Raw genomic sequence first — 21,882 nt, 5'->3', positions numbered from 1 at the left:
GGACTTTACAGTTTTATTTGGAAGGTAAAATTATAACATTAAACTGGGGCTAAGCGAGAACATTTCCTCGGGGAAGCAGCTCAGGTGCCCAGCGCCCTTCTGCAGCATTGGCAGGAGCCGTGCCGGGCTGCTGTGGAGTCCCTGCAGCTGCTTGGATTTTGGGGCTAAACACTTCTGATCCTGCAAACAACCAGTGGGCAGCTTTGTCCTGGGAAGAGCTTTGCCCTGGCTTTGCCCTAGGAAGAGCTTTGCCCTGGGAAAAGCTTTTAGGCACAGAACTCCAGAACAGTGTCGTGTTCTTAAGACACAGCTGCATGCTCAAATGCTTTTATTCCCTTTGCTTGGTTTTTTTGTGGTTTAGCATTAACCGGAATAGAACAGTGGTGTAAAATTCTTTGCATCTTGTGCTTGTTTAGAGCCAGTGCTGATCCAGGGCGGCCGCTGGAGCAGTTCCCATGATCAATAGATGGGTCAGCCAGGGCCACCCGGGTGTGGCTTCAGTCCCCATGGCTGGATTTGGGCACTGGAGCAATGAAATTTGTGTTCTGTTGTGATGAAATTTGTGTCCTGTTGCTGGGAGGAGGCACCTGTGATATGCAGAGCAGGTCTGGGGCAAGCACAGGGTGACACTGCCTCTCCCTGGGACAGCATCTATGAGGAGGAAAGGCACTTGTGTAGGGTTAAAAGAGGAAAAAAAAGTAATTAAAAAGCAGGTGAAAGAGGGGGGGGGTGTGCAGAATGTGTTCAAACACTGGGGAAAGTGTGAAGTTTGCAGAAAAACCCCTCAGGTGAAATCAGCAAAAGAATTAGAACTCTTTATTATTAAATAATTAACACTACATTGATTCAAAACTCTTCCAGCATCTTGAGCAGGAGGAGTGGTGGCCCCCCCATGGCACCATTTGTCCCCTGAGCAGAGATTCCATCTGAACAATAAACACAAAGTCTGGAGCAGCTGGAAGGTCGTCACTGGGAGAAGATCTGAGGAGGAGCTGCGAGAGGAGCCAGCAGATGCTGTGCCTGGCGCGGGGGGCTGGAAACCCCACTCCGCTGTCCGGTTAGGCCTGACCTTGCTGGGAGGCCCAGAGGACAAAGCTGCCGGAGCACAGCTCGTCTGAGGCGCTGGCACAAGCCCCTGAGCCCCCGGCTGTGAAGCTCCGGTGGCAGGAGCGCAGGCAGCCAGCTCTCCTAGTTGTCTTTTGCATCCAGCTGCAAAGAGAAAGACCAGGTGGTGTTTGTGAGGGTGTTTTGGACCTTCCAGCCCCCCTCGGCTCGGCCAGCGTCGCGCTCTTTGTGCTCTCCCCGTCAGCACGTCAGGGCATCATGAGCGTTAAACCAAGGGCGGATCTCATGCAAGTGCAGAAGGGCCTGTGGTGAAAAATTAAAAGCCTGACCAAGGGACTAATGATTCCTATTCATTCTTACCCCATAATCTGATGAAAATAAGAACAACTTGAATGTTAAAATTGGAATCTTAAAGCCAGATTTTCTCTTGGGTCAAAGCCATTGTGTAGGGGTAGCGTGTCTGTTAAAAATACAACTGTGGCCTTACCACAGCCCTGCTGCAGCCAGCGGGAGGGGGCCCAGCCCACAAGTTACAACTTCTGCTTCAACTCAGAAAAAAAAAATCAAAAAGTGTTTGATGCCAAATATGGAAAATCTTCCCAACAGGACCAAAGTAATGGCATAATTGACATTAGCACTAAACTCAAAGTAGCTAAGAACTTGCTCTCCTACAGTTTCTCCCTTCTGAAGATCTCGGGTTACAGATGCAAGAAGGGCCCAGGGAAATATGTGATCAGCAGGGGAAGAAAAGGAAAGTCTAGTTAATAATTAGGGCAAGAACCCTCACTCCTGCCCACTGTTCATCACACATCTGGCCACTGTGGTGCAGTTAGAGCCTCCCTTCTGTCACCACTATCCCTTATTTCTCCCAGTGACCAGAAATGAAACCAAAGTGATTAAGTGAAAGTCCAGAAAGAGGAAAGCTCAGCTCCTTGGTTCAGTTCAGCAATTACTGACATTAATGGGTTGTTAACGACATCCTGGGCTCAGCAGAGGAGCAGCTCCGGGGTTTTTGGGTTTTGGTCTCCTCACACTCCGGGGGCCATGCTGCTTAAAGAGGAGAACCCCCACATCTTGCGTGGCTGAAGGGCGAAGGGAAGCCCTGGCTCTTACAGGGCTTTACTGGGTTAATCTGATACAGGTCACGGCAGGGGGGAGTGGGGGGGGTGGTGGTGTTTATGTTTGGTCACTTCCAGCTCCAGGAAACTCCATCTACAGGGCTTTTTCAGCGTGTTTGGGAGCAAATCTAAAAGCCAGATAGAATCAGCAGAAAGCTTTACAGTAACTGAATGGGTCACTACTTGAAGCCCATAATTGCTCTCATTCAACCCAAAGCCAGGCCTCTTCCACGTTCACCAGTGGTTGGCAGATCCGTGTCCTCCCCTTTGGCACCACTGAAACATTCAGCCTCTGCTCGGTGGCACCTCCTCTGGGGAATAGCTCTCGGGCTGTTTGGTTTGCCTTTGGTTTTTTTTTTTTAACCTTTTGGTACTTTTCTACAGTCCTTTTCTCTGAACACAGCCCGCAAGCATGGCCATGTCTGTGGTGCAAGTCCACACAGCCCTGCTCCCACCTTCGCCTCTTCCCTCTGGATCAGCGCTCGCATCTCCCCGGTCCAGCCCAGGAGCTCCACCAGCCTCTCGACCCCGCGGACCACGTCCCCCAGCTGGGCTACGTCGTTGTGGCGCTGCCGCCAGGCGAAGGGTCCAACAAGGTCTCGGTTGATCAAGACTCGGGGCACGGGGCTGCGGACGGCTCCTGCCAGGCTGGCAAAGGGCTCAACCTGAGGGACAGGGAGAGATGGTCACCGGCCACGGGGTCCTGCAGGCAGGAACCCGCTGCACACCGGGCTCCTAACTGCTGCGTGGGGCTGAGCTGCCCCAGCTCTGAGCAGGTTACGGCTCTCACCAGTCACTCCTGCTCGCCATGTGCCCCCCAGGGTTGCAGAGGGTCTCTTGAAGCACATGCACCTTATTTCTTACCCTGCTGCCTCCAATTTTACCAATAATCCAGTTTCTTGCCTTCTCTGCTAACCCCTCTCTCTCCCCAGAGCCCCCTCAGGCCCTGTTCTCCGTGTGTGTCTCATGAGTGGGGGTTCTCCCTCAGTCCCAGACCTCCAGGGATGTTCCAATGACGAAAAGTAGGTCTGCCGTGGGGAAGTCTGTCACGTGCAGGAAGAAGCGCTGCGGGAGCTCCTCACCGAAGAACACGATGTCGGGTTTGATGACCCCAGTGCAGACAGGACAGCAAGGGACCCTCCCTGCCATGACGTCCCCCTGAAGCAAGAGCACCCGGTACCGCTCGTTACGGGGCATCACAAACCCACACAAGCAGCCTCAGAACTGCGAGGTGTCCTCGCAGCAACATCCAGCCCCAATCCGGTCCCCTTCGATCAACCCTCTTGGCCCTGAGGGCGATGTAACAGGCCTGCGACAGGTTCTGCTCCGTGCATCAACGCCCCGCTGCAGCCGCTCACCCTCAAGTCCTCTCCTGGGAACTTCCTCCGACAGACCGTGCACGTGGCAGTGGCGAAGGTGCCATGGGCTTCCACCAGTTTATCGGGCGGGATCCCAGCAGCTGGGACACAGCGCATGGGACAGGACCGGCTCAGTGCAAGGGCACTGAACCAGAAACCCCACATTTGCTGGGTGCTTCCCCGCTCCCGCCTCCTACTCTGCTTCTTGCCCTCATCTCCTCCTGGTGCTCAGCTGCGGGGAGATGAGGAAAACTCACCTCTCTCCAGCCCATCGATATTCTGGGTGTAGAGGCGTAGGAGGAGCCCTTTGTCGTGCAGGAGTCTCAGGAAATAGTGCGTGTAGTTGGGTCTGTAGTTGCCAGGGTAGAGCTCCTTGGCCAGAGTGAAAAACGGCTTCGGGTTGACGCAGAAATACATCAGCTCAAAGATGGCTTCTGGGTAAGGAATATCGTACTGCTCCAGGTTGCTGTAGAGGCCACTCCCTGGGGACCTGCAAAGAGGGGAGTGGGGCTGGCAGCCAGAACGCAGAAAGAGGCACCACCCCGCACAGTGCCGGGTCAAGGCAGGTCCCTGGGCTCTCCCTGGCTGCTCTGTGCTGTGCACCGGAAAACCTGCCTCTGGGGTCTGCTCCGCTGCCACCCTGCGCTCCCCTGGCTGCGGGGCTGCCCACAGACGGAGGAACGGGAGGACCATGCTCTCTTCCAGCTGTGAGCGTCTCAAGCCCCTGCCACGGCCACCTGGGCTCTTCTCTGGTAGCCAAAGTGGTGCAGCGAGTGTAGCCACAGCATCAAGCAACAGGTGTGAGGACACGGGCCAAGGACTGGCCCCGAGTCCGACTGGTGAGGCCAGGCTGCCTTTGGCTGGCGAAGGAGGATCCGCAGGCACGGAAACTCAGGCGCGGATTAACAAAACAAGGGTCGAGAGGAGTAGTGGGCACCGGTGTTACCTGTGGTGGAGATCTCAGCCCTCCCAGCACTGAAAAAGGACAAAGAAGTGAAGGAGGCGTCACCTGAAATCCGGGATGCCGCTGGGGGTGCTGATCCCAGCGCCGGCCATCACCACCACTCGGCGACATTCCTGCTTCCGCAGCAGCTGCGCCACATCCTGCAGAGTGAGCTGCTGCTCCCCGCCACCAGCTCCCCACCGGCCCATTCCCAGCACAGCGCCGGCAGCAGCAGACAGGGAGAAGGGCCTGGTCCCTTGGATCCTGCTCAGAACAGAGAGACAGCATGACAGGCAGCGTACTGACAGCAGCTGGGGCTGAAAGATGCTCAGGGAGAGAAAACCACCCCAAGAACTTCACTATTCAAGTGGCCAGACTGTATGCTAGTATTTAACAAGGAGAAAGCTTAAGTTAGTCTAATCCATGCCCCAGTAGACGCTTTTCATTGCGCTTTCTTATGCAGATCTAAAAATACCAAATCACTGGTACCGCTCTGAGTTTTTCTGGACAGGGGGTGAACATAGGGCTGTGGGAAGAGCGGCGCTGGGACTCATCTGTCGATTTACAGAATCACAGAATTATCCAGGTTGGAAAAGACCTTTAACATCCTCCAGTCCAACCATTAATCTCACCCTGACCATTCACTTCACCCTGACCATTCCCAACTCCACCAGATCCCTCAGTGCTGGGTCAACCTGACTCTTCAACCCCTCCAGGGATGAGGACTTCCCCCCTGCCCTGGGCAGCCCATTCCAACGCCCAACAACCCCTTCTGCAAAGAAATACCTCCTCATAGCCAGTCCAATATTGGGGGATTTACACTGCTCTCGGGATACAGAGGACTCTTTTCTATGTCCCAGATTTCAAAAAGTTTCTAAAAGGGTGATGCTGCCCAGGTTAGCATGGACAGTTTCATCTCTCATTCCCCCAAAGATTCTGCCCTGCCAGAGCTCCATGGGGAAATAAATGTCAAAGGCCTAAAGGAATCCGGGGTCGGCTGGGTGTGCAGACAGGGCTGAGCAGGGTCACGGTCAACTCGAGGAACAGCTGCTCCCAGACAACCCGAGAGAGCTGCTGGACCCAACCCCCAAACAGCAATTGCTGAGCCTAAGCATCGGCTGCGGCCTCAGGACGATCGACACGAGGACGTGGCTCTGCCGCGGCAGCCCGGGTTCCCGGGGAGCTCAAGTCACGACCTGGCAAACACTAATATTGCTCCGGTAAAAATCCCTTCGAGCTCCCCGGCCAGCTCTGGCCTGCAGAGATGGCGACCCAGCTGCCCGTTTAGAGGGGAGAGGTGCTGCCCTCCACGGCGGGCAGAGGCCCGCTGGGCTGCGGGGTGCAAAGCCAGACAGCCCTACCTCCGCGCTCCGGTGCCCGCCGCCCCCTCGCCGTCCACGAGGCCAAGGGAGAGCCGGGCCGGGCCCCTCGGGCCGCCGCCGTCCCTGGGGCCGCGCTCCCACAGGCTCCTCCATGCTGCGAGGAAGCAGAGAGCGGGTGAGGGGCGCTGGGGGAGAACCGGGGAGCAGCCGCGGGCCCTCAGGGCCGCTCCCCCGGCCCGGCCCCGGCCCGCCGGGCCTCACCCGCCGCCAGCAGCCCGCCGCCGCGCCGCGCCCCCCGCTCCATGCCCGGGGTCACGATCCCGCCGCGCCGCTACCGCAATGCCCCGAATAAGCGCGCCCGCCTCTCCGGCAGCGACGCCGCCTCACAGGCCCCCTCCCCTGTTTTGGGTCGTTTCGGGGACTTTGGGGGTGTTTGTTTGGGGAGGGAGAGATAAGGCCGGGGGCAAGGCGTTGCCATGGCTACTGCGGGGCGGGGCAGGGGGGGCCGTCGCCGCGGCGCCCTACGGCACCCAGCGTGCCCCGCGCGGCGCCCGGCGGTACCCAGCGTGCCCTGCGCGGCGCCGGAAGTGAGTGTGCATTTCCGGCGGGGGCGAGCGCGGGGCCGGCAGGGTCGCGGCCGCTTCTCTCGCTCCTTCCCTCCGTCTGTCCCTCCCGCCGCCATGAAGGACGTGCCGGGCTTCCTGCAGCAGAGCCAGAGCTCGGGGCCGGGGCAGGCCGCCGTGTGGCACCGCCTGGAGGAGCTCTACAACAAGAAGTGAGTCGGGGGGTGCGGGGCTGCTGTGGTGACACCCGCCCCGGGGAGGCGGCCGCTGCCCTCGGCGGGGCCGGCCTGGCTCGCGCCCGTCCTGGGGCTCCAGTACCTCCCCGGGCCGAGCGTGCGCTGGCCCAGCCTGTCCCGCGGAGAGACAGGGGTTCCACGGTCCCCTCCGGCTGCGCGGAGCTGACGGGGCGGGGTGCTGGGCTGAGGAGCCCTCCCTGGGCGGGCCGCTCCGGTGCCCTTCTCGTAATTTATCCTGCACGTACGTCGCTGTGGAAAACCGGGGAGCTGATTTCCGTGTTATTTCTCTTGGGCTTGCTGTAGGCTAGTGCCCGGGCTGGCGGGGCTCTGCCACCGGCTTTCTGATTTGTCTCTGTCATTAGTCATAGCAGCCACGGGGCCGGGCGGGCTCGACAGGGTCCGCGTGTGAAATGCGGGACAGGGCACGAGTTGAGGAGCTCGTGTGAAGGAAGTGTGAACTCATTGAATGACCTTCTTGTTTCCTAAGACTCTGGCACCAGCTGACTCTTCAAGTTTTGGACTTTGTTCAGGACCCTTGCTTTGCGCAAGGAGATGGACTCATCAAGGTGAGGTGCTCGATTATTCCCAAGGGTTTTATCTTTCTGTAGCAGAGATGAGTGGCAGTATTTCTGTACTAGTGAAAAATAAGAAGCCTGTGACTTGTCTGTGGAGAATATTAAACTAGGTGAATTCAGCTTTCTGGGCTTTATGCACTAGACATGAGCATGCAGGAATTGGTTGGTGTGTGAAAATTCTGCTGAAATGAAATGTGTCAGTTTTAGAAGCTTCAAAATGATTCTTTAATTTACTATTTTTTGGGGGGATGGTGCAGGGGAAGCCTTTTTCTTTCCCTTTTGTAACAAGGAGTTTACAACTACAAGTGTAGGATGGGTTGTCAGGTGCTCACAAATGCTTCAGAGTGGTCAGTGGGTCATTCCACCCCTCTGGGAGCTGCTTCTGTTTATGAAGGCAACGATGTACTCAGTCCAGAGTTGCATGTTCTCTGTGTGCTGCAAGTAATCATGTATTTTTGCTCTCCTTTGTTACGTTAAAATTCATTTTCCCAGAGCCAGTTATTGCTGTGAAAAAGGGTAGTGGGTTCCTAGAGGCAATCTCTCCTCTGAATGTATGCAGAGAGAAACTTAAGAGCTTTTGGCCTGTGCTTATTATACAGTGATAGCTGAGGACAGGCAGCAGGCAGGTGTTTTGTTGTAGAAACCCAGCCTATGGGTTTCTTGGCTCACTCCTTGCAGTTGGAAGCAGACTGCAGAGATAGAATTACCTAAAATGACCGATTTTGGGCTCCTGGATTCTGTAAAGTGCAGACATTTCAGTGTTGGGTGCCCAGTGCTCTGGTGGAAACATGAATTGGAACACAGTGAAAAGTGAGCTTTGTAGCTGAAATGGAATATCCTTTTGCCCTGACTGTTGGTGTCTTTGTGCCTACAGCTTTATGAGAACTTCATCAGTGAGTTTGAGCACAGGTGAGTTTGTTTGCCTTCAAGTTCTTAGGTAACTGCTGTTGACTGAGACTGTTTTGACAGTGAGTTTTTTGTTCTAGGGTGAACCCCTTGTCCCTGGTAGAGATCATTCTTCATGTAGTCAGACAGATGACAGGTAAGAGTCCTTACTAGTTACTTGCAGTATTTTTAGTAGCTGAAGCCCGTTAAATTTAACTAGTTAACAGCTAAATCTTCAGTTGAGCTGTTGCCTTTCTGGTGTATGGAAAAGGGAAAACACTAACTCAGAGAGCTTAAATAACTGCTGCTACTTAGAGCAGCGAGTCTGCTGCTTTGCTAGAGAAATGGCTGGGGAGCAGAAAGCCTGACCTGTGATATACCTCCTTTTGAAGGTTGGGTGGTGTTGTAGGAAAAATAAATTCCAGCCTTCATGAATTCAGTAAAAGGATATATTTTTAGGTTGAGATTTAGTTCCACAGGAATTCCTGATATTGCTGCTTTTTTTTTTCTACTTCAGATCCAAATGTGGCCCTTACTTTTCTGGAAAAGACTCGAGAAAAGGTATTTTTGCAATTGCTCTTTTTGGTAGTTCGCCTCCAGGAATCCTTTTGCATATGAGCCTGCATGAAGGCAGCTGTGTGTGTGTGCTGGAGAGTACCAACTCCTTTTCTCAGTGACCAGCTCTGTATTTGAGTGCAGGAACACGTTAATGAAATGCAACACCGCAGCCTGGGTTTGAGGAGCCCAGCTGGCCGCAGGGGTAACTAACGCTGTCTAAACTTTGTGTTTCTTTGTGTACCTGCAGGTAAAAAGCAGCGACGAAGCTGTCATCTTGTGTAAAACTGCCATCGGGGCGCTCAAGCTGAACATCGGAGACCTGCAGGTCACCAAGGTGAGGGGATGCCTTGGGCAGTTCATGCTTTGGGGCGTTCTGGAGCGCTGGGACACACCTCAGCAGGTACTGCAGTGTGGACGGGGCTGCGTCTGTGCTCCCATTTGGAAGGAGGAGGTGATAAATGTGCAGCTCCTGGAGTTTCCGGGAAGACCTGCCATTCTGCTTTACATCTTGTTGGCCATAAAGATGTGTGTAGCACTTATGGCCAAACCTCTGAAGCTTCAGTAAGATTCTGATGCACGTAGCCCTTGAGGTGCTGTTGCTTGCCTGTGGCTGATTACTGCAGCTGCAAGCACGTGGCTCGGGAGAGAGGGACAATGGCTTGATGTGTCCCAGCCCAGGGGCTCTCCTGAGTTCAGTGGTGTACTTGCTGCTTGTGCCAAGCTGCGGGTGAGGGCTGAAGTAGTGTGTCACCTCTGGTGCGAAGCATGTTGGGTTTTCAGCTCTTGGCTATTTTAGAACTGTCTCTTAAAGCTAAGATGACGTTTTTGTCATGTGGTGCAGCTTGATGTCTCTTAGAGCAAGTACAAAGTTTGGTGGGTATAAGTATACTTAAAGCATGTGTGTGATATATAAGTATAGCAGCGAAGTTGTTATTTGGGGTTTTTTAATGTAACCACTATGTAGAAGGAGAATGCCATTGCTTTATTTCTGATGCTTTGGCTGAGGTGTCATCTGCATTACTACCCTGTGGATGTAACCGCTGGCCCGCACAAGCATGTGGTAACCCCTGTGCTCCTGGGCGAGCAGGTGCCTGTGGGGTTGTACCTTTGCCTGTAACAAACAGGTTTTCACCCTCTAGGAGACCATTGAGGAGGTTGAGGAGATGCTGAACAATCTCCCAGGCGTGACCTCGGTTCACAGCCGCTTCTATGACCTCTCCAGCAAGTACTACCAGACCATTGGGAACCACGCCTCGTACTACAAGGATGCTCTGCGGTTCCTGGGATGCATTGATGTTAAAGATCTGCCAGGTAACTGCTCCTTTGCCAAGCACAGAAAGCCCCAGTTTTCATTCTCTGTTCCATCACCTCAATCTAAATAATTTCCCTCGACAGAGAACAGGTTTTTCTCAAAGTTGTTTTGGATCTGCTGTGGTTGAGTCAGGGTCTAGTTGGAAAGAGGAACCCCCAAGAGGAATGGCTGAGTAGAATTCTGCTCCTAAGCTGCCTTGAGGTGATGGGAGGGGGGACATGCTCCCACCAGAAGGGATAACTGCTTTGACTTTCCAAAAAATCTTTCCTATGGATTCAGAAAGCGGCCCCAGTGTGCTACCATGGTGGTCACTGCGGGCTTCTGGACATCAGGCTTGGGAGAGGATATGAAGGAGAGCTGGGAGGGATTTAATACAGGTGCGGAGAAGAGGGTGGGGAGGGGTTGATGGGGTTTAGACTGCTGCTTCATATTGTTTGGGGTTTTTTCTCTGTTTTGTTTTTTTCAGTATCAGAGCAGCAGGAGAGAGCCTTTACTCTGGGCCTAGCAGGGCTCCTGGGAGAAGGTGTTTATAACTTTGGGGAGCTGGTAAGTTGGTGCTGTGCTGCCTCAGCTACTGAGGACCAGGACTGGATTCGACACGCTTAACACGGTCCCGCCTGGTTTCTGCAGCTCATGCACCCTGTGCTGGAGTCCCTGCGGAGCACCGATCGGCAGTGGCTGATTGACACCCTTTACGCCTTCAACAGCGGGAACGTGGAGACGTTTCAGGCGCTGAAGTCGGCGTGGGGTCAGCAGGTGAGCAAATGAGTTGCTGTTTTGCTTAAGGTTTAGACTTGCTATTAACAGAGGATGCTTGGGTGCTGTGGGCCTGACTGGTGATTCACAGTCCATGTTTCTTCTGTGTTGATATGTACCATTCTTTCGGCTTCACTCCAACTAATTGAGAAACATAAAGAGAAATCGCTCATGATCGGGGCAAAACAAAAACAATGCAGCCCTGCATGGGAAGATAACCTCTGATTTCATTTCCATGATGCCATTTTCTCCCAGGATTAAGCTGCTTCCACTGTGAAATAGTGGTTTCCCCTTGTGTTCGCCATTTGAGGAAAATGGTGCTGTTGGATATTAACTGCGCTGGGTGTATCGGAAACCACTGGCACTGCAGTAATTCACAGGTTGACTCGTGTGGCCGCTTGTGCCAGGCTGTGTCCTTCAATGTGAGGCGCTGCCTTTCGTTCTGCAGCTCTTCTGCAGTTTTACAGAACCGTGACCAGGTAGTGGGTGGGAAGTAATAGCCTTCTCCCTCGTAAATGAAGGTAGTGGGTCCCCAGGTGGCTTACTCCTGTGTGTAGCATGCTGTTCTCCTCTGGGGTGGGGGGCGAGAAAAAAGTAATAATGAACAAACTTATTCCATTCTATCATTTTACAGCCAGATCTGGCTGCAAATGAAGCACTTCTGCTGCAAAAGATTCAGCTGTTGTGTCTTATGGAGGTGAGAACTGTGGCATGTTGAACGTGGGAAATGGGGAAGGGCTGCCCCAAGTGCCTCTTGGTGGGGGTAGCCCGGGTAAATATTCTCGTCTCTGGGTGTGTTCGGTCCCTCCTGGGGGTGAGTAGTTGCCTGCAGCTGTTGCCTGCTGGTGGTGTCAGAGGCAAATACTTCTGGGGAGAACCTGGGCTGGGGGCTGGTCTGTAGCTTCTGTGCCCTTTCAGGCAGTATGTGGCGGTGGGGAGGGAGAGAGCAAGCTCTGTGCCTTCAAGATGTGTCTGAAATGATAACTCCTAAAGTATCTTCCAGTTTGACAAAGGTTTCCAAAATCTCGGTTTCCTGAGGGCTGAAGATTTCCCTGATGGGTAACCCTAAATGTTTACACAGTTTCTTTCCTGTCACTTGAAGGTTTTGGCTCTGCTGTGACCAAATCATACTGGTGTATAAACCTCCATGGCCCTGGATTTCTTTCAAAAATTTAAATATTGAGTTATCTAAAGTGTAACATATGTTTATACACACCCACGTGCCAATGTGTGTGTATATGTCACACTTCAGGTGTTTTACTGTGCACGGGTTTTACCACCTGTAGGTGCTGTGTTATCTCAGGGGTTTGATACGCACTGAGAGGTATCAGCACAGACTGATCAACTTTATTGGGAGATGATGATGTTGCTGAGGAAATCTGCTGCTTGCTGCAGCAAGGGAGGGGTACGACTCCTTGCTGCTGACATAAATACATTTTTCTTTGAAGTGTTTTGATTAAATATGAGAAATGGAGTTGCTACTGCAGATTAAGAGCTCAGCAGGATGCTGTGCGCACTGTTGGAACAAACTAAAACTGGGGGATTTACTACTTTGTTTTGTTTACCTGAATTCAGATGACTTTCACCCGGCCGGCCAATCACAGACAGCTCACTTTTGAAGAGATTGCTAAGAGTGCCAAGGTCACTGTGAATGAGGTGAGTTCAAGTTTAGACAAACTTATTAATGGCCAAGTTCTGAAGCTCTCAGAGTGTCTGGAGAGACCGACTCCCATAGGTGGACCTGAAGTAGAAATGTTCTTCCCTGTTCTTGGGCATTTGGAGAACTTTTTTAAGAAGAAATTAACTGCTTGGTGCTCCTGTTTCTTGATAAATAAATTTTTGAAGGTTCTTAGTCAGAGTCTGAAGCTGGAAGAGAGCTATGTTGGTCATCTGTTTCCACCTGCATGAAAGCAGGCCTTTTATGCAGAGCCCTGCCAAGCTGGCTTGAGTATTTCCAGTGAGGGGAAATGTCACTCATGTTTAATTTTTCTCACGGTGAGGAATTTTCTTCTGTTATCCAGATGGAATCCCTGCTGAAGCAAATCCTGCCTGTGGTCTCTTGTCCTTTCACTGTGCCTCCTTGTGAAAATAGTACCTCTTACCTTCCATGTTACTTCCTTTTAGGTACTAGAAGACTGATGAGGTACCCCCAAGCTGCCACTTGTAGGCTGAACAAATAAAACTTCTTCATAGTGCCGCCAAGTTCTCAGCCTCCTGATCGTGGTATTAATCGCAGGGGAAACTGGGTGATTCTTCATTGTTTCCCTGAATTATTTATTTTATTTTTAGGTGGAACTGTTGGTGATGAAGGCGCTCTCGGTGGGCCTGGTGAAGGGCAGCATTGATGAAGTCGATAAGAGGGTGCACATGACGTGGGTACAACCACGCGTGTTGGATTTACAACAGGTAACGGCCAGCTTGGATATTAAGGCAGTACTACCTTGTTTTGTTGTAAGGTGACCTGGGAATTAAAATAAGAACTGTAAAGGGTCACTGTCAGAATTAGTGTCCTTGGTGCTTCTCAAAGATGCTCAGGGAACGAGGGAGTATATCAGCTTTTCCTTGTTCCTTACACTGACACCTGTAGTTCCTACCTTGGCGGTGTGGTGCCTTTTGCATCTGTTCTGCAGTAAGTACAAACACGTCAGGAGACAGAATGGGATATTAGTGACACTTCTCTTCTGAAAGCCACAGAAACCACCGTGAAGCACAAATGCTGTGACGTTTCCAGAAGGACGTGAACATCTGTGTGGCTGCTTCCAGCCTAAATGCATGAGGCAGAGTCGTGTTTCTGGGTCACAGGTGGATGCTTGCCTGGGGAAGAGAGAAGCTTGGGGTGATAAGGACAAAGGTGCTGAGCTTCTCGGGTTCATCCTTGTAACTTTAGGAGACTGTATAGGGTGCCTTTATGTGAAGAAAAAGAAATCAGTACATGGAACTGCAAACAGTTCCTTTGTGTTGCCATTTAAGCTTAAACGCTCCTGCTTTGATGGTAGAAGATGCTGAGGAGCATCTTTTCTAGAGGTGGGGGGTTTTGAGAGGTTGTTTGGGCTCTCCAGTGTCCGTGAGCGTCGGTGTTTGCAGTAGTCGAGGCACCGAGGAGGTTGTGGGCTTGCCTTGCAGATCAAGGGAATGAAAGACCGCCTGGAGTTCTGGTGCACGGACGTGAGGAGCATGGAGATGCTGGTGGAGCACCAAGCCCATGACATCCTCACCTAGAGCCCTGGCACCGCCCCGGGAGAGCGATTCCTGCCGCGGCCGAGGCGAGCAGCGCTCCGACCACTGACTGTACCGCGTTCTACTGGAGGGGGGTGGGTGGGCAGAGGGGGGAGCAGCTTTACGACGCTTGTTCACAGGAGTAAGTGGCCTTTTGCTGTGTAACCCTTTGGTGCTTGGAGTCAAGATTTCCCTATGCGCTACCACAAGCGACGCCGGCCGTGAGAGCTGCCGTCCTGCTCTCGAGGAGGACGAAGGCTCCGCAGCGGTGGGTCGGTCGGTCCTGTGAAGGGACGGGTGGAGGCTGCGGTGCTGGCTGCACGTTTGGGTAGGGCAGTAGCAGAGGCTCCTTTGTGAAAACACGCAGGAGGGGCCTGGCCCTCGTACGTGGTGTTTCTGTAGCAGTGTCGGCTTGGGAGGGCACGGCCTTCCCCCGGCCCCTGCAGCAGCCCAGAGGCAGCACTCCCCAAACCATCTTTCTCCTTCTGCCCTCTTTCTCCACAACCCCTCCTCCTCATCTGCAGTAGAGGGAGTGTTTACTCCATCAAAGGGTTTTCTCCAGGATTACCGTTTAGTGGATGTGTTTTTATATACTTTTGGGGGTGGTTGTCTTTTACGAACACTTTGTGCTAAAGTGAGGTGCAGCAGTATTGCTGGAATAAACTTCTCTGCCTTCCCTTTTCTGTAGTTCTGTGTTTGTTGTCTTCATAACTTGCGGTTGAGCCTCTGATCTGTTTAAAAATAGGCTTCCTTTTGAATTTCATGGTACAAAAACCCTCTGTCCAACAACGGAGACTTAAACAGCCTGTTAATCACCAGTGGGATTAGTATGTAATTTACTTGGCGTGTCCTACCTTGGTATGTACTTCCTTGTTGAGTTCCTTTGCAATCCTGATGCCTCTTCCCAAGTTGAGTCTTGCTGACTGGAGCGGCCAAAGTGAGTCCTGAGACAATAAGGTTTTGTTCTGCTTTTGTCTCAACTGTTTCTTTAAAAGCTGTCTGTTATGTAGTTGTTTTGCCTGACTGGTGCTGCGATGTCTGTAGGGATGGACGATAACTGCACGGGGAGAATCGGACACGTGCAGATCTGAGCAGGGGCTCCCTGCGAGTGTCTGCTGGGATGTGTAACTCCCCGCTGTAGGCACTAAAGGGAACTGCCCCGGGGGCTGAACAGTGACTTTGGACTGAACACTCGTGTTCACCTGTCTGGCTGAATTCCTCGGGATGTCAGGGGGTTTTGAAATGCAGCTGCCAGCGTATCTGTGGCCAGTTCCTGCTTCCCAGCGCCAGTCTCGTCACTGCTCTGACTCAAGAGCTCTAGGTACCGCTTTTGTTACCGGAGAAGCAGATTTGTGCCCAACGTGCAAGAACCCATCTTAACATGCTCAGGAGACACTATTTATTCAGGCCTGGGTGCTTAGAGGACTTTTTCACAAATCTAGCACACCACCAGCAGGTTTTTGTGCTGTTTTTATACACAAAAATCAGGGGTTAGTACTTTTCAAATATGTCTATTAGATACTGATTGGTTAGTGATTAACATGTACTGATAATATAGCTTATATAACACTGCTACTCCTACACACGCTCAGGGGAAGGGTCTTAACCTGGGCAGGGGGCTTTTTGACCTAGGGTGTGGGTTTTAGTATTATAATGAAGGCAGTTTACTGCAAGGACACTCCAAAGTTAGTTTCATTGCCAAGTTAATTAATTTATTAGTCCCTTTGCCAGGTTGTCAACTCATCCTCAACACAATCCCAGACATTCTCTTGATGGTCCAGGACATTCCACCTGTTTTCTAAGGTTTGGAGATCAAAGCTTGCTCTTGCTTGACCTTGCGATTGTTCCCATATGGTAACTATAGCTACTGGCATAATCATTTACCATGGCTACTAGCAAATGTGAAGTGTGCTGTATCACTGCAATTCCCTGGCGTCGCTAACAAATTACTACTGGAATTTGTGTACTTTGCTTTTTCTAGTTTGCTGTCTTGGCTCTGAGGGTTCTATGTCAGCAGCAGAAAAAAAGAAAACTGACACCAGGCTGCTGTGCAGGTGCAAAGATGTCTCAGGCAAGGGAGACTTAGGCTTTTTAAAAGCAACAAAAAAATCAAGATATCAGGCCCTGTACCTGGGCACCCTCTGCCTTTCTGCCACTCTAATCGGTTCTGGCCTAATTTTCTCCCTGGTTTGGAGTTGTTCATTCTGAATTCCTGCCTCTTCCCTGTCCAGCCTGCTGGTTTGATTTTGCCCTGCCTGCGTTAGTTCAGCTGTTGGGGTGTGTGTGTTGAACCACACTGTCTGCTGCTCCTGCGTTGTCTGATTTGACTTCCCCCAGTTTATGCTTCATCTTGTCTCCCAGAGCTCATTCCTGATGTCACTGTTACTGACTTCAGAAGAGTGTGTGGTGGAGATGAGTGTTCTCATAAGGAAAACATTTCCTTTATTTCATAGCTAAGGACAGGAAAAAGGCTTTAAGAAGTACAATCTCCCTTGTAGTGTCCTGTTGCTGCATGTTGGGAGTGAAGGAAGTGCTGACCATGTGGTGAAGCTCATGTGGGGCTGCAGCTGCTGCTGCTGATCATCAAACCCCCCAAGGTGTTTGGCGCTGTTGGGAGGGCACTAAATCCCTGGAGTGTTCCTGGAGCCTTCCTGTCCGGAGGGCAGGGCTGGCTCCTGTATGAACTCTTGGGCAGTGAGTGTAACCAACGATAACAGTGGTTTTGGAGGTTTTTCCAAGATATCACAGACTGGTTTGGGTGGGAAGAGACCTTAAAGCCCATCCAGTGCCATCCCCTGCCCCACGCAGGGTCACCTTCCACTAGCCCAGGTTGCCCAAAGCCCCATCCAACCTGGCCTTGAACACTTAAATATCTGCAAGTATTATTTGCTACCTAAACCTCCCTGTGTGGGAGCCAGTGCTGGCTGCTGCTTCCCTGATAACCCAGATCACTTAGGAAATGTGCTGTGTTTGGAGGGGGAAGAGGTTCTTCATGCAGGAAGAAATGTCAGGTGTATGGTACCCACACATAGCCCATTTCAAGTGTCACGTACAACCTTTGTTTTCTTGCTGGGAATTTAACTTGATTTTGCTTCCTTCTGGTGCCATAGGTGGCTCCTTGCTATCTGCCTTGTTCTTTGCTGCAGCCGCCCAAGGTATTATAAAAACTGCAGCAGGACATACGCTGTGAGCTGGCGGGGCAACAGCATGTTGGTTACAGATCCCTGCCCCTGTGAGCGAGCGCGAGGCTGAAGCAAAACCAACAAGCCGTTGTGCTGAGTGCTAAGGCAAATTTTAATGAATAAACTCAGAGGGTTCCTCCCTGGCGAAGATCTGTGTTCTTGCCTTCGCTCAGACACCTGCTCTCAGCAGGGTGTGGGTGGTTCTTGCTGCTTTTTAATCCGATCTGCTCTTGTAGTGCTCCAGGTGTGCCAGGACCCAGCCTGCTGGCACCAGGAAGCATGTGGCCATCACGGAGAAGGCGAGGGCTTGCTCCTGCCAGCAGGAGAAGAATTAGCAGGATGGCTGCAGTGGGGGGGTTCCTGGGACTGTTCTACCACCATGGGTCAGGCGCACTTGTCCCTGTTCCTTGCAGCCCCACAGCGGCCAAACAGACGCTCCTTGGGGCCGTGTCACGGAGATCTGGGGAAGCACAGCAGCTGCCACCACTGGTGGACTAAGCTGGCTTCTCTCCATCGCTCCGTGTCTCTCTGTCATGACACTCTCTGGGAAATTGGAGCAACTTGTGACCTTCAGTCAGCAGCGAGGTTTGGGCCGTGGTGTTTCCCAGAGCAGCTGGGCCTGACTTTCACATGACTTTGAGGTGTGAATTGCAACCAGCAGCAGCCTCTTATATTTCTGGTGCATGAGGACAGCACTTAACCCCTTGCACTGTCACCTTTATTTCTTTGTGTTTATTTGTCTAGAAAAAGAGTCTCCAGGCTCCTGAAGCACTTTGGTGCAGACCTTGGAAAGGCAGCGGGGAGGTAAACCCCACAAGCGAGGGCAGGAGGTGAAACCCAGCCAGGATTTCTGGTGAAAAGCTCCTTTTTCCAAGCCCATTTCACCCAGCCCAGGAGGGTTTCCATGGCTGGAGTGGCTCCTGTTTTTGTGGGGATTGTCCCCAGAGGGAGAAGGATGGAGGGACCACCATGGGATGACAGCAGACTCCATCCTTGCCTGTGGGGACACCTGCTGTGGCGTGAGTGGGACGGGAGGACGGGGCCCAGGTCTGTCTGTGCTGGCAGGGTGCCTTGTGCTGCCACCCCCTCCCTGAGGTCCCCAGACTGCCCCATGGCTTAACCTCCCCTGGGCTGCAGGGGCCCCTGAGCAGGTACCTTAAACCCCAAAGGTTACAAAAGGGATTGAAAAGACAAAATAAAAGGGAAGCAAGAGCCTGCAGGGCGGGAGCACCTACTGTGGGGGTGCAGTCTGGACCTTGCACTGCTCCAGGGGCACCTTCCCTTCTTTTTTCTCCCCTCTCTCCTTTTGCCTTCACTCTCAACAAAAATAACCCGGCTGTAATGCAGAGGGGAGTTTTGCACCCCTCAGACCAGGGTGTCCCCTAAGAGCAGGTTGCCCTCCCCACCCTTTTCAGCCCCCCAAGCTACTCACAGCAGCAGAGACTGGATGTTCAGCTGGCTTGGAGGCAATGTGCATCCGGGGTGTGCGCGGGGTCCGCAGCAGGGTGGCCAGGAGCCGGGAGCCCCCCTGAAAGCCCCACATGGCGGTGGCTGTGTGAGCGTGCTGCTCTCACTGCAGTTGCCCAGCCTGTCCCTGCTTCCACCCCACCACTGCCACCCCTCGGCACGGGGCTGGCTGTTCTCCCAAGGGCACGGCAGTGGGAAACCCTTAAACGGCTCACTACTTAATTTTTTTTCCTTCCCTTAAGCGTTTGGTGTTTTTCTTCCTCAACAGCACCTAACTCTGTACACCACCTAGGCCAAAAAACAGCGTCCCCAGCCAGCAAGGTAGGACCTCTCTGCAATGCTCTGCTGGACCGCAGACCTTTTCTCTCAGGCTTTCTAAAATTTCTAACGCAGAACACAATGTACTATTTTTTTAAGCTGTTGCAGATCTGGTGTCTGCTCTTCTCTCTGATTGAGCAGGACCTTGCTCATCCCATCCATGGCAATGGCTGCTCCATCTCCTTTGCAGCTCCTCCGTACGTGGTGGTGTCTGTCCGTCCAGCCCGTCAGCCCCGACCCTCTGAGGTGCTGCCAGGCCTGTGGCCAGTGTTGGATCCAGTTGGGCTGGAGTTTGCAAAAGCAACTTCCAACTTGCCCCAACCTGAGAGCAGAAGCAGCTGAAAGCCTTGAGCCTGGGTCTTGTTCCCCTGGTGTGGGGATGGATGTGTGTCAGTGGCACAGGCAGCGCCCTCTTGACTTCGACATGTGCCTTCTTTGCTGAGTGACCCAGTGTCCTCCTCTCCCTTAAAAACAGCTTTGCATGGAGTTCTCCTTCCGGAGCTGGGAATGCCACCTTCCTCTCCCTGATTCTCCTTGCAGCTCCTGGGGCTTCCTGGTCGCAGCAGGCTCTTGTGTGGGATGAAATTGGGTCTTGTCTTTAGAAGGAGGTCAGAGCTCTTTTCCCAGAACAACTGTCCCAGGAAGGTGCAGGTTTTTACCTTAGTAACAGCATGATGGGCTGCGTGGGCTATGTCTGGTCAGGCACATATTTGTTGATGAAAGATGACTGCTGAAATTTAAAAGCAAGAACAGAATCCTCTTACCTTATATCTGCTGCTTGCAGCTGGCGTTCCAAAGGATTTCCCTTTGATTCCCCGCTCATCAGAGCCTTTTTCCAACCAGCTGACAGCCACTCATCTCTCCGTGCAGCAGACACACAAAGCTGGGGCTGGCAGAACCTCTAACAGTAAAGATTTTTCTTTTGAGCAGTTTCATAAAACATCTGCCTCTGTGAGATAAGGGAAAGGAACAAGTGACCTCCAGGAAACACCCCTCGATGACCTACTTCCTCCATTGCCTTAGCTGGTTTCCTGGAGCAAACCCCTGTTCTGCTGTGCCTCTTTATGCTGCTTCTAGCGGTGGAAATACTGACCTGTGTGGTGTTGGGAGCAGCTCTTCTTTCTCCTTGGCAGGAAGAAGGATCCATGCAGCAGCCGTCTCCCTCCCTGTCTTGCCCCAGCTGCCTACGGGCTGTGAACAGTTCTAGCTCTGTTTCTGTTAGTCCAGACCAAGAGATAAAGAGGGGCCTGTCTACTGGGGGAGCTGCTCAAGCAAGAGCTGCAGTGTCCACGTGCGCCAGCAGTACAGCTGCACTAGGCTGCCCTTGCTGGTACCAAAACAGGCGTCTCAAATCCTCTCTGGCCACCAACCCTCCCAAGTTCAGTATTTTCAGCTGTGAAGGAGAGGGGAAAATTCCTGTGCCCTGGCCCCTTCCTGAAAACCCACCTAGAAACCTTTTGCTCATGTAGATCAAGCTTTGTGTCTGTAGCAAAAGCTAGTGTTGGGGAGTATTGCTGGGATTGACAGGGGTGACGAGTGGCCACATTGGTCCAGGGCAGCTGTGAAAGGCTCGGTTGCGTTTTCTATGAATAGGATAATAATCTCGTTATTGAGGAGTAAAGCCTTGCAAATTCTGTTTTGAACAGGAACTAAAGAAAAGGACCAATTAAAATCCTTGAGAAGCTGGAGAAACAGCTGGTGGTAAAGAACAGATACGGTTAACGGATTCCCCTGAAATTCTTAAGAGAAACTTGTCTGTGCCCTGACTTATCCTAGAGAAAATCATACTGTGCAGATGAATAAGGAAAAAAAAAAGCCATCGGAAACTCTCCATTCTGGTCACAGCAAGATCAGCTGCTTGGAAGGAGCTGCGGCAGAGTTTGAGGAGGTTTTGGCTTGCTGTGAGAAAGGGCTTTTCTGAAAAAGAATATTTCAGTATTTTTTACTAAAGCAAAGGAAGCAGAGTGCGTGCCTGCTGGGTCAGCTGGGGGAGAGAAATGCTCTTCCCCTCCCTGCTGGAGGAGACACCGGCAGCCTGGGGCCTTGGGGGGTCTCTGAAGCCCATGGGGGGAGCCACCTGCTCCTGCAGGTTGGGTGCACCTCTGCCATAGGCTCGGCCCTGGCCTGGATCAGCTGGCGGTGGTGAAGATTAAAGACAAGACTAAATGACACCTGCTGTGGCAAGGTGTGAGTTTAGATCCTTGAATCTGGAAGTAGAGCTGGGAGCAGGTATCAGTGGTTGGGCTCTGCCTCCTGTTGCTCCTCAGGATGTCTCCGAGTTGTCTCTCGGGTGTCTGCAGCAGCAGGATGGGTCCAGCCAGGCTCTGCTGTGCAGGGAGCATCTGCCTCTTCAGCGGGAATATCCATTTAGATCCACAGTAATTTCCTTTTTTTTTTGTTTTTCACCCCTCTGAGCTTGGGTTCTTCCCCTCTCTGAACTTGCAGTGTTTGGGGAGTGAGTGTCTGCGGCGGGGCTGTCCTCTCCCTTTGCCGAAGGGCAGGGCCACCGTGGGGTGAGTTTTGGCCGCTGTATTCCACAGTTCTGGGATCTGCTCGTCGGCTCACCAGCGACACGAGGCAGCAGGAGCTTTGCCAGCTCCGAAGAGGTCTGCAGGAAAACCAGCAGCCTGAGCCTTTGCCACGGCCGGGGGACACGCGTGTGCCACCCGCCCAGAGGGCTCCCACGGGTCCTGCTCGGTCGTGGGTCTCTGGAGAAGCAGGCGGCGGTGGGGCGGGAGCTGGGGCAGGGTCAGAGGCAGAGCCGGGCAGAGGTGCTGTGCCCGAGGGCTGCGCCGAGCTCCGCCGGGCAAGGGTGGGGGTTTCTGCGCGTAACAGGAGGTGACCGGGCCCTCTCTGGGGACAGCTGGGTGACAACGCTGCTCCCTGTGTCCCCGGGCTCGGGAAGCGGCCGGACGTGTCCGGGGCTGGGCGAAAAGCGTGCCGAAGGCGGAGCCCGGCCCTGTTGCCCCTGGGAGCGAGGAGGAGGAGGGTGGGAGCCAGCCCGGGGA

The 21,882-nt window shown here is 52.8% G+C and overlaps 2 protein-coding genes and 1 long non-coding RNA gene across 4 annotated transcripts; 1 reads left to right on the top strand and 2 right to left on the bottom strand.

Annotated features, from left to right (window-relative positions):
- Nucleotides 1-1,055: 1,055 nt before the first annotated feature.
- SIRT3 (sirtuin 3) lies at nt 1,056-6,333 on the bottom strand. Of its 2 annotated transcripts, XM_074918522.1 has the most exons (8): nt 6,068-6,330; nt 5,846-5,960; nt 4,551-4,748; nt 3,799-4,031; nt 3,542-3,642; nt 3,180-3,341; nt 2,639-2,848; nt 1,056-1,209 (listed from the first exon to the last, which is right to left on the bottom strand). In XM_074918522.1, the coding sequence occupies exons 1-8, from the start codon at nt 6,108-6,110 to the stop codon at nt 1,189-1,191; spliced, it is 1,083 nt and encodes a 360-aa protein (XP_074774623.1). In that variant the 5' UTR covers nt 6,111-6,330; the 3' UTR covers nt 1,056-1,188. The 2 variants fall into 2 exon arrangements, with proteins under 2 accessions (XP_074774623.1, XP_074774624.1); XM_074918523.1 differs by lacking the exon at nt 2,639-2,848 and having other exon boundaries at nt 6,068-6,333.
- A 66-nt stretch (nt 6,334-6,399) lies between these two features.
- Nucleotides 6,400-14,594, top strand: PSMD13 (proteasome 26S subunit, non-ATPase 13). The gene is made up of 13 exons (XM_074918142.1): nt 6,400-6,581; nt 7,093-7,171; nt 8,055-8,089; nt 8,167-8,222; nt 8,583-8,626; nt 8,871-8,957; nt 9,763-9,934; nt 10,402-10,481; nt 10,566-10,691; nt 11,326-11,388; nt 12,267-12,347; nt 12,981-13,097; nt 13,815-14,594. The coding sequence occupies exons 1-13, from the start codon at nt 6,487-6,489 to the stop codon at nt 13,908-13,910; spliced, it is 1,131 nt and encodes a 376-aa protein (XP_074774243.1). The 5' UTR covers nt 6,400-6,486; the 3' UTR covers nt 13,911-14,594.
- Nucleotides 14,595-17,183: 2,589 nt separating this feature from the next.
- LOC141965935 (uncharacterized) lies at nt 17,184-19,982 on the bottom strand. Its single transcript, XR_012634528.1, has 3 exons — nt 19,968-19,982; nt 18,522-19,604; nt 17,184-17,402 (listed from the first exon to the last, which is right to left on the bottom strand). It is a non-coding gene; the product is annotated as an uncharacterized LOC141965935 (long non-coding RNA).
- Between the last annotated feature and the right edge of the window lie 1,900 nt (nt 19,983-21,882).

The sequence above is a fragment of the Athene noctua genome, chromosome 14, assembly GCF_965140245.1.
Source record: "Athene noctua chromosome 14, bAthNoc1.hap1.1, whole genome shotgun sequence".
In the NCBI taxonomy this organism is placed as follows: Eukaryota; Metazoa; Chordata; class Aves; order Strigiformes; family Strigidae; genus Athene; species Athene noctua.
This window is presented reverse-complemented; position numbering and strand designations above follow the sequence as displayed.